Genomic DNA, 15,125 nt, shown 5'->3' on the forward strand with positions numbered 1-15,125 from the left:
TGACAGATTAAAAAGAAAGGATAGGTGAATAAATTTAAATCAGAGTTGTGAAATTCATAACAGAAATGGAGCAATTTTCATGAAAATGTTAAAATATTGCCATATAGGGAGAAGTGATTTACAGCAACATTCCTGCTTTTAGGGGGTCAAGGGGATCATTTTGAAAGAGGTGGTGCCCAATTTTAATTCAAGTTAATTACTTGCTTATATATATAGGCTTAGTCTCAGAGCTTTAGATGGCATTGTGTGAATCTATTCTTATGAATTACTTAAGAAAAGATCAGGAAATTAAACTAAATTTCTACATTTTTAGATTTTTTTCATAAGTGATTGGTTAGCAGATAAATGCTATTATCACTTTTTTTGTATATTGAAAATTCTCTCTCTCTCTCTCTCTCTCTCTCTCTCTCTCTCTCTCTCTCTCTCTCTCTCTCTCTCTCTCTCTCTCTCTCTCTCTCTCTCTCTCTCTCTCTCTCAACTTGTTTCATATTTTAACTTTACTTTGCATATGCAGGTGATTGTCAGTGGGGTGGCCAAAACTCCTCAAGAGGTGGAGAAATACTGTAGCTGCACCCTCTTGGCTGCCTCATTGAGGGCTAATCAGTTGGAGGAAAAGGAGGGCACTGACTCCTCTCTTGCACAAAGTTCACTCAAATCATGTATCAATTTTCTCCTTGAAAATGAATTCATCAGGTATGATCAACTGCTTTTAATTTAGCATGTTCTTTTCTATATAGAGGAGATTGGTTAAGGGCACAAAAGATTAGGCAAGGAAATACTGCTAGATTAATGATCTCCCAAAAAGTGAGATAGTTCTAATTGTGTTGACTAGTTTAGTTCTGGAGGTCTTGTGCTCATCTTTTATGAATAATTCAGGTTGTAGGAAGTGGAAAAACTAAACAGGCAGACAGTTCCACTTTACCAATGGAGAAGATGAAAGAGTGAAGGTACTGCTTTAACTTGTGCATTAATAATATGGGCTGAATAAAGATGAGAGTAAGTAAAAGTTTTGTGGGGTAAGGGCAAGCAGAGGAGGGAGCATGCAGTTAGCAGTTTTGAAAGAGCAGTAATCAAGGTGATAATGATAGGAGATAGCAAAAGATGCCTCAGCTTCACTGAGGTAGGATAGTGTTTCATTAGGGAATATAGAATAATAGAGATTTAGGACAGTTTGTAAGCCTCAAGGAAAACTTATATCCAAGTTTCACAATAGACTGCAAGGAGAAGAAGAAGGGGAAAGAAGCATCCAACATGTGGGAACTCAGCTGGGTCTAGCTGTATTGGCTTCAGGTCTTTCACCAGATGAAGGACTGCATGTCTTTTCTGAATTACATCGTGCCAGGAAATGCTTCGTTCTAGAGAATGAACTCCACATAGTGTATCAGGTAAACTATCCATCTGTAGTGCACTGGTCATGTATACAATATAGTTTTTGGTACTGCTTTGAAACTGAATAACATTGGTACAAATAATCATAGGCTAGATATTCTTAATTATAAATATCAAAATTGCATGCCCTTTATTAGTTGCATTTTAATATTTTTATAAAATGTTCTTGGATTTTGGTTACTTGATCCACACAGTGCAAACTCAACAAAATATTTATTTAATGTTTTAGAATGATGAGCATAGTGCAACCATTGGTTTAGAATTTATTCCAGCTTTTTTTTTTTTTAGCATATAACAAAAGCTCTTTTTGGCATATAAAAAGAGGTCTGTCACACAACTTTTCATATCAGGTGACACCAGTGTATGTGAGTGCTGCCTGGCCAGATTTAGATTGGATGGCATTCCTAAGGGTGTGGGAGGCCTTGGATGAAGACCAGAAACGTGTTGCACAACTGGTGGGGGTGGAGGAGAGCTTCATTGTGCGAGCTTTGAAAGGTGTCATCAACAAAAGGGTAAGAACTTCCTGTAATATTTTCTACTCTGACTGGCAATGAAGTAGGCATGAAAGGACCATGTACTCTATATTAAAATGATCATTGTTAGCATGATTTGTTCCCCCTTATGTACTTCAGTGCTATCTGAGTCAAAACACTTTAAATTACAACATAGCTTTTGATGTAGATCTTGTAAGAATCTTAAAAAAAACTTCTCCCAAAAAATGTTTATAATGGGATCATGTCAAAATTGGGTTGTGAAAGAGCCTATTATGGCCTGTCGTATAAGCTAGTATGTAATCTTGAAGTGTGTCTGTCTCTTTTAAGGTTGAGTTCTGATTTTATATAGATAAATCTGGATTACAGTAGTCTTATGATGTAGCATTAAAGAGATAATGTTGTGAAATAATATTTTGGACAGTGGTACCTTGACTTACGAGTTAAACTTGTTCTGTGACAGAGCTGGTAAATCAGTTTACTTTTATGTCAAATAATTTTTTCTCCATTGAAATTAATTGAAATGCCATTAATCCATTCCAGCCCCCCCCCAAAAAAAAACCACCCAATTTATTTGTTACTTATTTTTCAGTACTGTAAACTGTCTATATAACAAGCCTCTGTTTACTGAATTTTGGGGATAACAACCCCTTGAAGGCTATCAAACACTCGTTTGATTTTATGAAACTGCAAATTATGGTATATTTCAAAGTTATCAAATGCTGGCTTTATTTTATGAACATGGTAGGTCTTAAAATATGGCAGAGTTGGCTGACATACTGCCAACTGCTTGTTTGAGGGATGAATTGTGGCTGTGTGACAGCCACTGAACAACCCCAACAATGGCCAATGATGCAGTGCTCACTCCCCCCCCTTCCCCCAATGCTCTCTCTCTCTCTCTCTCTCTCTCTCTCTCTCTCTCTCTCTCTCTCTCTCTCTCTCTCTCTCTCTCTCTCTCTCTCTCTCTCTCTCTCTCTCTCTTGTGTTTATTATATCGAGCATTTGCTGTAAGACAAATGTATTTACAAATAAAAAATGTATAAAAACATGTGAAGTGAATGAGGGAGATGAGGAATGCTGAGTGATTGTTAAGGTGCTGCCAACTAGCAGTGGTGTATCTGAAGCTCGCATGTATTTCAGATTTTGGTTTGCACCTGAAAGCAAAAAATCGTCCATGCAACAGATCATATCTCAAAAAAACCTGTAAGTTGGGGCACTCATAAGTCAAGGCATCCCTGCATTATATTTGCAAGGAAACTACATCATATTTGTTGTTATTGTTATTTATTTTTTGAATAAAGAAAAAATTATTGAGTGTAAAAGATGTTTTGCAAATTCAGAAGATAATGATAATGGCAGTGCTTATAAAAAGTGCAAACTTTCTACTATATAGTGTTGATAGTGAAATGAAACAACACTCCAGTGACTTGTTTTGGTATAATTTTGGAGAAAAACCATCTATTTCAAGGTGCTCCTTTATTTTTATCATTCCACCTTCCAAATGGCCTTACTGCCTTTCAGTTTCACTCATACATGTATTCTTCATACACTCCTCACTCTTCATTCTTCCAGTATGGTCACCCATTTTGCCACTCCACACCTCTTCATTTACACAAATGTTCATATCACATCTCCCTCAAACATTTTCCTTGCTCTTGCCCTTCCATCTTGTCATACTATATGACCTTAACTTTTGATTTAATTACTCATGTATTTACTATAAATAAAGAAGAATTCTTCTTTTTTCTGTGTTAATATTACAGGATCAAGTGCATTAAGTTAGGAGACAAATAGTTTCTCATTCATACCTTGTGTACATCCATGATCCTGTACCAAAAACTCCCAACAGGTCCGCAGGCAGGCACAGCAGCTGGCAGTTCATCAGAGGTTTTATGCCTCCCTGGCCTTGCAGGACTTGGTGCAAGAGGTCCCACTTGATGAGGTGGCCCACAAATTTGGTGCATCTCGTGGGGTACTGCAGGCACTACAGCAGTCTGCTGCAACCTTTGCTGGTAAGGAGCTGACTACTGTAGGGTTGAGTATTTAAATGTATCCAGATAATTTTTATAAGCTTTGCACCTTAAAAAAAAATATGGTGAACACTTAATGGCCAAGCTTTTATGGTTATAATTAAATTATTTGAACAATCTGACTCTGATAACTTGTAACTAGAATAAGAAACCATAATTTGAATGTGATTTTTTGTGCTAAAAAATTCATTAATTTTTTGTTTTGTTAAGCTGAATGTTTAGCAACATAATAAAAGGTAATTTCATTCTGATGGATGTTGTACAGTACATCATGCATTTTTTCTGTGAAACTGCATATATTTTCTGCCTCAGTAATGATTTAATCATATTTATATACCGCACCCAAGTAGAACCCTCACAGCTATACAATTGAGATGTAATCTTCATGAGAGCTCTAGGTTATTTCAGTTATATTTTATGATATTCAACTTTAAGGATTAGTGTTGTGATCACTAAAGTAAAAAGAAAATCACATACCTGATTAATACATTTGATTATAATAAAAGAGAGAGAGAGAGAGAGAGAGAGAGAGAGAGAGAGAGAGAGAGAGAGAGAGAGAGAGAGAGAGGGAGAGAGGGAGAGAGAGAGAGATCCTTTTCTTATGCCTGCTTTATTTTCTTGTGATAATTGCCTGTCTTGGGTCATGGTCACTGGCCTGGTAAACTGTCATTAACTTCTCATTGGGATGATGTATTAGAAATTGATCTCATCTACTTCCAGCGTTATGACTTTGAGCTGTACATTGAAATAGAAAGATAAAAAAGTTTTTGTTGCTAGTAGAGGAATGGTCATAGAATGCAATAATGTTGAAATATAACTCAGGGATATGCATTTATGTGCATCATATTCAACACCACATGTGCATTCAGGTATGGTGACTGTTTTCTGCAATCGGTTGGGGTGGCACAACCTGGAACTGCTTGTAGCGCAATTCCGTGACAGGCTACATTTTGGTATCCAGCGTGACCTGTGTGATTTGGTGCGGCTGTCTCCTCTCCTCAATGCTCAGCGTGCCCGCCACCTGCATTCTGCTGGGCTTGAGACTGTGACTATGGTTGCCAATGCTACACCTGCCCAGGTGGAAGAGATCCTGCATGCTGCTACACCTTTTCACAGGTGAAAACTAGCACAGTAAACCATTATGATGAAATAGTGTTAGAATTTTATTACAAGTGGTCACTTTGGATTAAAGTTTGCTTAGAAATAATAGGATTCAAATGAAATGCAAAATAGTTAAAGCTCAACTAGATTATTAAATAAATTCAAGAGAATCATCAGAATTGTATTGCAGTGACAGATTTTTTTTTTTTTTTTTTCTCCTCCACAGTACCAAGCTTAATGAGAAAACTGTCCATGGCACAATCTGGCTGTCATCTGACCGGTGTGTTACAGAAGCTGAGGCAGGTGCTCTCATTGTAGCTGAGGCTCGCAAGCTGGTGCAGGTAATTTATTTCTTTCTTTCTTTTTTTTATGTAAGAGAGCCACTGGTCAAGTGAAATTGAAATAAAAAAAAAAAAAAAAAAAAGAGGCTCACTCGAGCACATGTTCCCAAAATTAGGTCAAAAGGAATTATCAAATATTGAAAGATAAGTGTCTTGAAACCTCCTTGAAAGAATTCAAGTCATAGGAAATGAATGGAATTCCAGTTTCCTAGAGAAAGGAATGAATGGTTGAAAATACTGGTTAACCCCTGCATTATAGAGGTGGACAGAATAGGTATGAGAGAAAGAAGAAAATCTTGTGCAACAAGGCTGCAGGAGGAGGGAAGGCATGCAGCTAACAAAATCAGAAGAGCAATTAGCATGAAAATAGTAATAGAAGATAGCAAGATATACAACATTGCGACAATGAGAGAGAGACTGAAAACAGTCAGTTAGAGGAGGAGTTTATGAGATGAAATGCTTTTGATTTCATCTTGTCTAAAAGAGTGGTATGAGTGGTACCTCCCCATAAATATGAAGTTTACTCTGTACATGGATGGATAAGGCCCCTGTGTAGAGTTAGCATTTCGGGGGTTGAGAAAACTGGTGGAGATACCTCAGAATGCCTAACTTCATAGAAGCTGTTTTAGTGAGAGATGAGCTATGAAGTTTCCAATTTAGATTATTAGTAAAGGACCAACTGAGGATGTTCAATGTAGAAGAGGGGGGGCAGTTGAGTGTCATTGAAAAAGAGGGGATAGTTATCTTGAAGGTTATGTTGTGTTGATAGATGGAGGATAGAGTTTTTGAGGCACTGAACAATACTAAATTTGCTCTGCTTTAGTGAGAAATTTTTAAAAGATCTGTGGCTCCCTCCATGAGCTTTCCTGAAGGGTTGGATGCCTATGAAAAGATGTGGAAAAGTGCAGGATGGTATTGTCAGCTTAGGAGTGGATAGGACAAGAAATTTGGTTTAGAAGGTCATTGATGAATAACAGAGAGTGGGTGAGAGGACAGGACCTGAAGGAACACCACTGTTAATAGGCTTAGGAGACTGTCTACCACAGCAATAGAATGATCAGAAAGGAAACCTTTAGATGAAGTTACAGAGAGAAGGAAAGAAGCCATAGGAGGGTAGTTTGAAAAATCGAAGCTTTGTGCCAGACCTCAGTGGAATAACTTCATTACTTTATACTTTTCATGTAATTCATTGTATACTTTATAAACCATACTTCATAAGAACAGAATGCTCCACCCTCTATCCAGAAAAAGGAAGTCTCATTGGCAGAGCCTTACATCACAGTTTTCCCCCCCATGGTCCTTCCTTTATCTTCCATATCCCCCTATCCTTCTCTTCATCCTATTCCCCTCTACCAGGGAGGGGAGGCTGTTGGAGGGAGTACAGTTACCCCCCTTCCCTTGTTCATTCCTTGCCCTCCTTGCATCCAGAGTTAAATGGTCAAGAGCAAAGAAAACTTGATGCAAAATATGATGGCATACCTAGTTACCATGGTGGAATATGACTTCTACAAATGTTTCTAGGAATGGAAAGATTGATAAATTGAGTGTTTGAAGCCACAAAGGCTTTACTTTGAAGAACATTATAGTTAGAATCCCAAAATTAAGCCACTTTTCCAATCCAAGGGACTAAGAATGGCTTACTTTTTTTTTCAAAGGACAGAATACTTTTGTGAGAGCATAATTCTGGAAACCTTCCAAAAATAGAGAAAGCTGACTGTGATAACATACTGGCTATGTGATTATGTGCCATGTGGTATATAGGACTTCATGTGGCCTGAGGTCAAGTCATAAGGGTCAATTTAGGTCAAACTGCCACTTATTTCAAACTATCAGTGCTCAGAACTACATCAGCATCTTTATAATGTTGGTAATGTAGAGTAGTGTAGTCAAATTAAACATAAGACATAAAGATGTATTACTGTTTTAAATTAACTATTCACTTGTATTCATCTGCATTTCATCACTACTGCATGTCACCACTTTGTCCTTTTACATATTCTTCTTCATTTTATAATTATAAATCATATGGTAAAATTACAATTATGTGATGAAATGGTTGTTCTTCCTCAATCCTTCTCTATCATAACACTGTGTATTTCTTTTTTTCAGAAAGAGCTGGGGATTTCTTCCATTGACTGGAACCAGAGGATGCAAGATCCCATAAAACCAGGCAAAACTCACCAATCTCCTGGAACTCCACAGGTGATAAGGAGGGAATTAGTCACTCCTCTGATGAAATTGGAGACACCTCATTCTGGTAAAACTTTGCTGAAGCAGCAGGATTTTTCCTCTACTGCTATTTCCACCCATACTGGGAAGATAGCATCCAAGCATCCAAGGTTAAAGGGTGACTGGAAGGAACTTTTGAAAAAATGTGAAAAGAAGGAAGAGAACTTAAACAAAGTGGACAACAAAACAGTCGAGAAAAATCTGTGGAATCATCAGATCAATAAAGAAAAGAATTCAAAGTCAGCTTTTAACCTGGAAGATGCACCACCAGCAAATGTGGGGAGAAAATTTGCAGGAGGGAAGGAATCACAGATGATGGATAATCCTGCACTCAGTACAGAATATGAGAGTACCATAAAGAAAAAATGTACAGAAAGATCTGAAAAATATGATTCTGAAAGGGAGCCTGAAAGTGTTGTGACTAGCAGTGCTGAAAATAAATCATGTGATGGTATATTAATGAGTGATGAAAAGGTTAATTCACATTTGAAACTAAATGTCATAGATGTTGAAAAATCAGATATTCCTGGAAAGCTAATGAATACGGGAAACAGTTATTCTGATAGTAAGATTGTACCTAAAAGAGAGAGTCCAAGGACTACAGTAAAGTCTACTCGCTTGTTATTCACTAATATCAGAACAAAAAAGAAAGTAAAAACACAAAATAACAAAAACAAGAGTATCTTTACTCCTGATTCACAAGAAGATAAATCAGACAATGTATTTTCTCCTAAAAGTAGGAAAGCTAGAAGTAACACTACATCACATATTCCCAAAACAAAAGGAGAAAAAGTAATTAGCTGGTCTACCTCCCCTATTGGTGATACAAACACCAGCTCTAGCATAAAGAAAAAAGTTAGCCGAACTTCAGAAGTTCCTCACACACTAAACATGTTGATGAGAGGAGGCGGCAAAGAAAATGCACTTGACCAAACGCTGGATTCTGGTACTGATATAGCTGGTTCTGACAGAATTGTTGCTGTTGGTAGTGGTGAGGTTAGTAATACACCTCTTCCACACTCACCTTTCATGACAGAGAAGGTTAGAATGATCACATCTTCTACACCTATTATGGTGTCAGAATCCCAATCCAACAAGCCTCCAGCTCCCCTCCTAACTCCGGGATCAGAACCTGCATCTTCCTCAGTTTTAAACTTCATGGTTAATACTGACTTCAATAACAGCAGTGACCTGTTCAGTGAGAGTAATTCTGAATTTCATCTTGGGAATAAAACTCAGGAAATCTCTAGCAACCTTGAGGGATTAGAAGAAAAGAATTATGAGACAGACTCTGGTAAAACTGGTATTATGGATCAAAAGAAAGAATATAGAAAAGAAAATGAGGACTTTCTTCAGAACCGTGGACAGTTGAGTACAAAAATCACAAAATCAGAGGGCACAAAAGATAATACTGAGCTTGAAGACAGAAGTTCAAAGGACGAAATGTGCTGGAAGTTGAAGAATGTAAATATTGAAAGAAGACCTTGTAACATAGAGGACAAAATGCACTTTGCTGATTGTCAGAGGCTGAAGGATGTAAATGGTATGGGAAGAAAAAATAGCTCAGACATTAAGGATGATGGAATAACTACTCATTCATGTGATGTGGAAGAAAAGGATAACATTTATTACACTTTTGGCAAGGTAGATGAAGGTCTCAAATCATCAAATTCAAAATGCTTGTCGCTGGTAACTAGCACTTGGAAGCTTACTGAAAGTTCTCGTGAAAACGTAGAAGACTATATTCTCACAGACTCTCAGAAGAATGGTTTGTTGATGACAATGAGCTCTCAGGAGCCAGATGACCCTGCAGTTTCAGTTTCACCAATGTGTCACAAAAAGCTTTATAATATGAAAAAAAGAAATAATGATGACATAGATTCTCCTAAAAGTTCATTAGACTGTCACAGAGAGCTGGATAATGAAAAGATAGGAAATAATGATACCCACGTAGATTCAGGAGTAAATATGACACGTACACCGAATAAATTGATGGAACAGTGTGATAGTATCAGATTGCTTGGGAAAGGAGAGAAGAGGAAGTTAGTGCAGAATGCTAAGCTTGGTATTCCTCCTAAAAGGTTGTGTGTTATTCCTCAGAAAAGCCATAATTATTTTTGTAACAAAACAGAAAATGTGAAAGATTCAATCAATGTTGCTACTTTAAAAGCAGATTGCTTAAGTGACCCTACTGAAATATCAGGTAGGGCTGAAGATGAGTTTGGAAGTTTGTCTTATTTTGAAAAATCTGCCTCAAGTGACCTATATTTTAGTGAAGATAGATCAGATGTAGAAAAAAAAAATGATGATAAACTTATAGATACCTCCAATCAAGAAGATTTTTTAAATCAAGCTCTTCTGAACCTAAGTGAAATAAGCCATAAAAGTAATAACTCTCCTTTAACTTCGGAAAAGTTTTCTGACAAAAGGAACAGTTTCCAGACAGTGAAGGAAATAATTTCTGTGCCTAAAGACTTGGGTTCTGGTATACATAAGGATTATAATTATATATCAGACTCATTCCTGGAAGAAGCTTATGAAAACTGTCTTCAGTCACAGAATAATGATAATGATGCAGAAATTAGCTCTTGCAAACAGTCGTCACAGGATGATTTGGAACTCCATCACAACCTGATGAAACCTCTGAGTCAAGATTTTCAGCTTTCTATGTGGGAGGATTCTTTAGTACAACCCAACTCAAACACTACTAAGCATCAGAATGAGAACAGTGAGGAAAATACCAGGAATTTACATGATTGTACTGCTACACCAAACATTCTGCACAATAGAGAAGAAATAGCTGGAGACCCTCAGATGAATTCAGTTCTCCATTCAGACAAAAGTCAGCAAGATGTTACCTTCAGTCAGTTGCAGATAACACCAAGGACTGAAGCTCTGCTTGAGGGGAAATCTTTCAGGGACACTAATAGGGAAGGACAAATATCTGCAAACTTGCTTCCCTCCCCTGTCCAAGAAACACAGAGAAAACAAATAAATGAGTCAGTTGAGTGTAAGAGTACAGACAAACCAAAACATTTATTTGTTAGAAATATTGCCAGTTTTGCTGAAGGAATGATAATGCCAGTAGACATCACAGATGGTGCACAATGCCAAGAAACAGCTAACACAGTAGAAGAGGTCAGTGGACTTAACATTCATCAGAGCAGTCAACAGAGAACAGAGACTTCAAATAAACTTTCCTCAAGTACCACTGATTCATCAACATGTACTTCCTCATTCTGCATAGTGGATGTGGTGAATGATAAGCGGGTGTTTGCAAGCTTTGTGAAAGAACTACAACAACAGTCAGTAGTGTCACTGGCTTTGGCTTGTGAACGTGCTCCATCCCATAAGCAGCACCAGGAACAATGTATAGGTTAGATATCTCTTCTGTTCTTGATCTTAGCATCTTTAAAAATCCCTGCTGTTAAGATGGAAAGAAGGGGTGAAGATCATACAACACATGAAAAGATATTATTCTGAAAGTATGTGTTAAGTACCACTGATACATAATGCTAACTTTGTCAGGTTGGAGGATTACCGGGCACAGCCGCACTCCAAGGCAAAGAATACGGCACAGGACTGGGCAGCAGGTGGCAGGGGTGCTGGTGGAGAACTCTGACCTGATGTTGGTGGGGTTAGCAGTGTGTTGGGGACAACATGATGCTTATTATCTCAATTTCCGCACTTCACAGGATGGTAAGTTGTCATTGAATTTAGGTGTCATGTTGTATTATAGCAAATTATATATATATATATATATATATATATATATATATATATATATATATATATATATATATATATATATATATATATATATATATATATATATATATATATATATATATATATATATATATATATATATATATATATATATATATATATATATATATATATACACACACTACAAAGTAAATTTCATGAAGTATATGTGAAGGTGTGAGGAAAAGATTGAACAGGACCCTTGTCTTCTTTATTGCACAATGTTTTACCATGTGCACATGGCATTTTCAAGCTAAAAACATATAAAACATGTTTGAAAGCAATCAAAACATAGAACTTAAAGATTATTATAATCAGAAATACATAAAAGAGAAAAAAATATCAATGACAAACATGAGCATAGAGAATAGAATGTGAAATAAGTTAGGTTGGTTATTACCTGATGAATAACCTTATTATTGCTTTGGTTGGGATTCCATAATTCAGCTCTAGAACAAAGTTACTTGATTTCAAATATCAAATGGCAAAGGTGCCATTTATTACTAATTTATAGTTTCTATAAATATGTACAGTGGAACCTCAGTTTTCAAACTTAATTTGTTCCTGAATGCCATTTGAAATCTGAAATGTTTGAAAACCAAAACTATTTTCCCTATAGGAATCAATGTAAAATAGATTAATCCATTCTTAGACACCTGTCCACCATGTCTTAGCAGGTAATGACTGATGCTCTCACTGCTAAGATGGCTGCTTCACAATATCTCCAGCTTATAAATTTTTTTATCCAGAAAGGATATATCAAATGAACTTAGTGACACAGAACTCATCAAAAGATATTGTTTAGGTCATGCAGGCATTCTCTTTGTCATCAATCAAGTGAGGGGAAGCTTTACAGAGTGACACAGAGAGGAGCAACCCACTCCACTGAAGGTGATCATAACACTTAGACATCTTGCTGCTGGGAAAAGCTACTGGGAAATGCTGTTGTGCAGTAGTGATGGCATTGTGGGTCATAGAGAGAGCCACAGGATATTTGGGATTACTCCTGAGTAGTGAATCTTGTTTGTTTACATTGAGGTTCTTCAGCAAGATCACATTTAATTTGTTTCAAAGATTAAATAACTCTCTTACCCTCTCTGTCTCTCCTCCAAATATATATAAATGAAGGAAATATTTATAGAAACTATAAATTAGCTATGAATGGCAGCTCTTGCTACATCCTGTAGTATTTGAAATCAAGTAACTTTGTTCAAAAACTGAGTTATGATATGGCAACTGAAGCAATTATGAGTTAAAATTTTTGTTCGAAAACTGAGTTGTTCAGAAAGGGAGATGTTCAGTAACTGACGTTCAGCTGTATGTATGTGTATATATATATATATATATATATATATATATATATATATATATATATATATATATATATATATATATATATATATATATATATATATATATATATATGTGTGTGTGTGTGTGTGTGTGTGTGTGTGTGTGTATTGGTGGGGGACAGTGAGGGCAGAGCTTGATCATATGTAAAATTTTTAAAATACCTGATAGATGTTTTGATGCACTTTTATATGATATTATTTTAATTTACCATATTTCTTGTCATATAAGACACATAAAGAAAAAAGAAAAAAATTACCCTACATCTTATACCATGGTATTTAAGTTTGGCAGGCCTTGAGGTTATTGTTACTGGCACAAAACTAACACCCAAAACTCATCCATTTGATACAATAGTTCCAGATGCCCAAAGATTTTTTTTTTCCCACATAAGAGGGTCACTGGTCAAGGGAAACAAAATAAGAGGGGAAAAAATCCCACTGAGGTGCCAGTTCCAAAAGAGATGTCAAGAGAATCACCAAAAATTGAAGGATAAGTGTCTTGAAACCCCCTTTTTGAAAGAGTTCAGGTCATAAGGAGGAAATACAGAAGCAGGCAGGCAGTTCCAGAGTTTATGAATGATACATGAATGTTTATAAATTATTTGATAAAATTACAAATAAAATAATACTAAAATATAAAATCAACAAAGTCTGTGAGATTATTGTCTTGATGTAGATATAAGATGGTCATTGTTCAGCCACACACAGCGAGAATGATAGACAAAGGTAATTCACCCTTGTCCTGATGGAAGGTTAAGCATAAAAATAAGCCAGTTTCATCCACTTCATTAGACATGGAGTCACATTTTTGGAATCTTTAGGGCACAGTAGAATAATATTTCTTTTGAGATGTTGGGGGCAGGGGACAGTGAGGGCAGAGCTTGATCATACTCGTATGTAAAATTTGTAAAATACCTGATAGATGTTTTGATGCACTTTTTGTTTGCACAAAGGTGTCTTGAACTGTCTTCCAGGAGCAATTTTGACAGAGAAAATTTACAAAACAATGGCATTGTGCCATGTATGGCTGGGCACAGTGAAGTAATCACATGTCCACAGCATGTCTAAAAGATTGAGAACATAGCAAGCTGAAAATGTGTCCATTAAAATGGTGCCAAGGTTTCAATGGCTAATCCATATCATGTATCTGATGAAGTTTTGAGTATGCAGCAGAAGTGTGGTGACACTAAAAAAAGATATAAGGAAGATCAAAAGAATTCAAAGAGCAGCAACAAAAATTAGCTTTAGCATGAGAGACCACATGAGGAAAGACTGTTCAGACTGAAACTCCCAGACATAAAGAAAAGAGTTTTAAAGTATGTGATTGAGGAGAAATTAAAGAAGATTACCGGTACTTGCAAGAGCTTCAGCAAGAAATGCAGTTTTATGTACGAAAGCATTGAAACCTGGAATAATCTGAATGCAATAATAATTTAATAAAAAAAAAATTATCTTACTTTTCATGTGCTTAGCAGCAGATGGTTGAAAAGAAATGTTTTTGTTGAACTCAGTAATATTTTCCCTTTCATAGCTATTTGTCCATTTTCTTCAACAGAACCCACAAGTTGCAGCCTCCCCACCCCTGACCTTACTGATGCTGTTTCTGTGGAAGAAAGAGTGGCAGCTGTGAAGAGCTTTTTATCTAGAGGTACTGATCGTATTTGGCCATAAAATAGTGCAAAATATATTTGTATAATGAAAACTGCCTATTGCTTGCTTATCCATGGAAAAATCATTTAATGCATTACATTGACAGAAGAACAGTGTGTGGTACGAATGTGGGATGCCAAGAGCAGCATACGGTTGTTGGTGAGATCTGGCCTTGGATGTCTGACTGGCCCTGTGGAGGATCCCAGAGTGGCTGCCTGGATGCTGGATCCAGGAGCAAAAGAACCCAACCTATGCAATTTAGTAAACAATTCCCTGCAGTTTTTCTTCCTTGCACATATACCTTTTATGTACTTCGTCAGCTTTTTTAATTATATGCTCATTATCTACTGTAGCATTCACTTTCTCTGTCACAAATAGGTACTTTTGCCTGATATACTCTCCTAAGAATTAATCTCTTTCTAAACCTGTCTCATTTATTCTTCTCATTCATTGATTTTATATTTATTGAGAAATACATTAAAATAAATGCATGTTTTACAAAGAATGTTCACATCTCATATTATTGCTTCTCTAGATTTAGATGCAAATTCTTATTTTTATATTCTTGTCTTATGCTGCTAGTTTCTCAGGGTTCTAAATTTTACTTGCATATAATATAATTGGCCTTCTCTGTCTGTTCATTACAGGAATTAGGATTGTTTGATTACTCTTTTCATCATATTCCTAAATGCAGTATTTCACTTTGAAAATGCTACATGTCTGCATCTTTTTCTAGTAGCTGGAAACCTTTTATTTCAGTGTTCTTTTATTATA

The 15,125-nt window shown here is 36.3% G+C and overlaps 1 protein-coding gene across 4 annotated transcripts in view; it reads left to right on the top strand.

Annotated features, from left to right (window-relative positions):
• Positions 1-15,125, top strand: part of LOC135107304 (DNA polymerase theta-like) — a 48,103-nt gene that overhangs the window by 18,256 nt on the left and 14,722 nt on the right. For 3 of the 4 annotated variants that reach the window (XR_010271690.1, XM_064016999.1, XM_064017001.1), the window contains exons 12-21: positions 515-693; positions 1,214-1,385; positions 1,740-1,901; positions 3,730-3,892; positions 4,780-5,026; positions 5,238-5,352; positions 7,462-10,957; positions 11,110-11,280; positions 14,257-14,349; positions 14,458-14,612. Coding sequence is in view for 3 of the 4 variants with exons in the window: in XM_064016999.1 (XP_063873069.1) it covers positions 515-693; positions 1,214-1,385; positions 1,740-1,901; positions 3,730-3,892; positions 4,780-5,026; positions 5,238-5,352; positions 7,462-10,957; positions 11,110-11,280; positions 14,257-14,349; positions 14,458-14,612 (4,953 nt within the window). In the remaining variant the exon portion in view is untranslated. The remainder of the gene's footprint in view (positions 1-514; positions 694-1,213; positions 1,386-1,739; positions 1,902-3,729; positions 3,893-4,779; positions 5,027-5,237; positions 5,353-7,461; positions 10,958-11,109; positions 11,281-14,256; positions 14,350-14,457; positions 14,613-15,125) is intronic. The other variant, XM_064017002.1, reaches the window with a different exon arrangement.

Source organism: Scylla paramamosain, chromosome 15 (genome assembly GCF_035594125.1).
Source record: "Scylla paramamosain isolate STU-SP2022 chromosome 15, ASM3559412v1, whole genome shotgun sequence".
Lineage (NCBI taxonomy): Eukaryota > Metazoa > Arthropoda > Malacostraca > Decapoda > Portunidae > Scylla > Scylla paramamosain.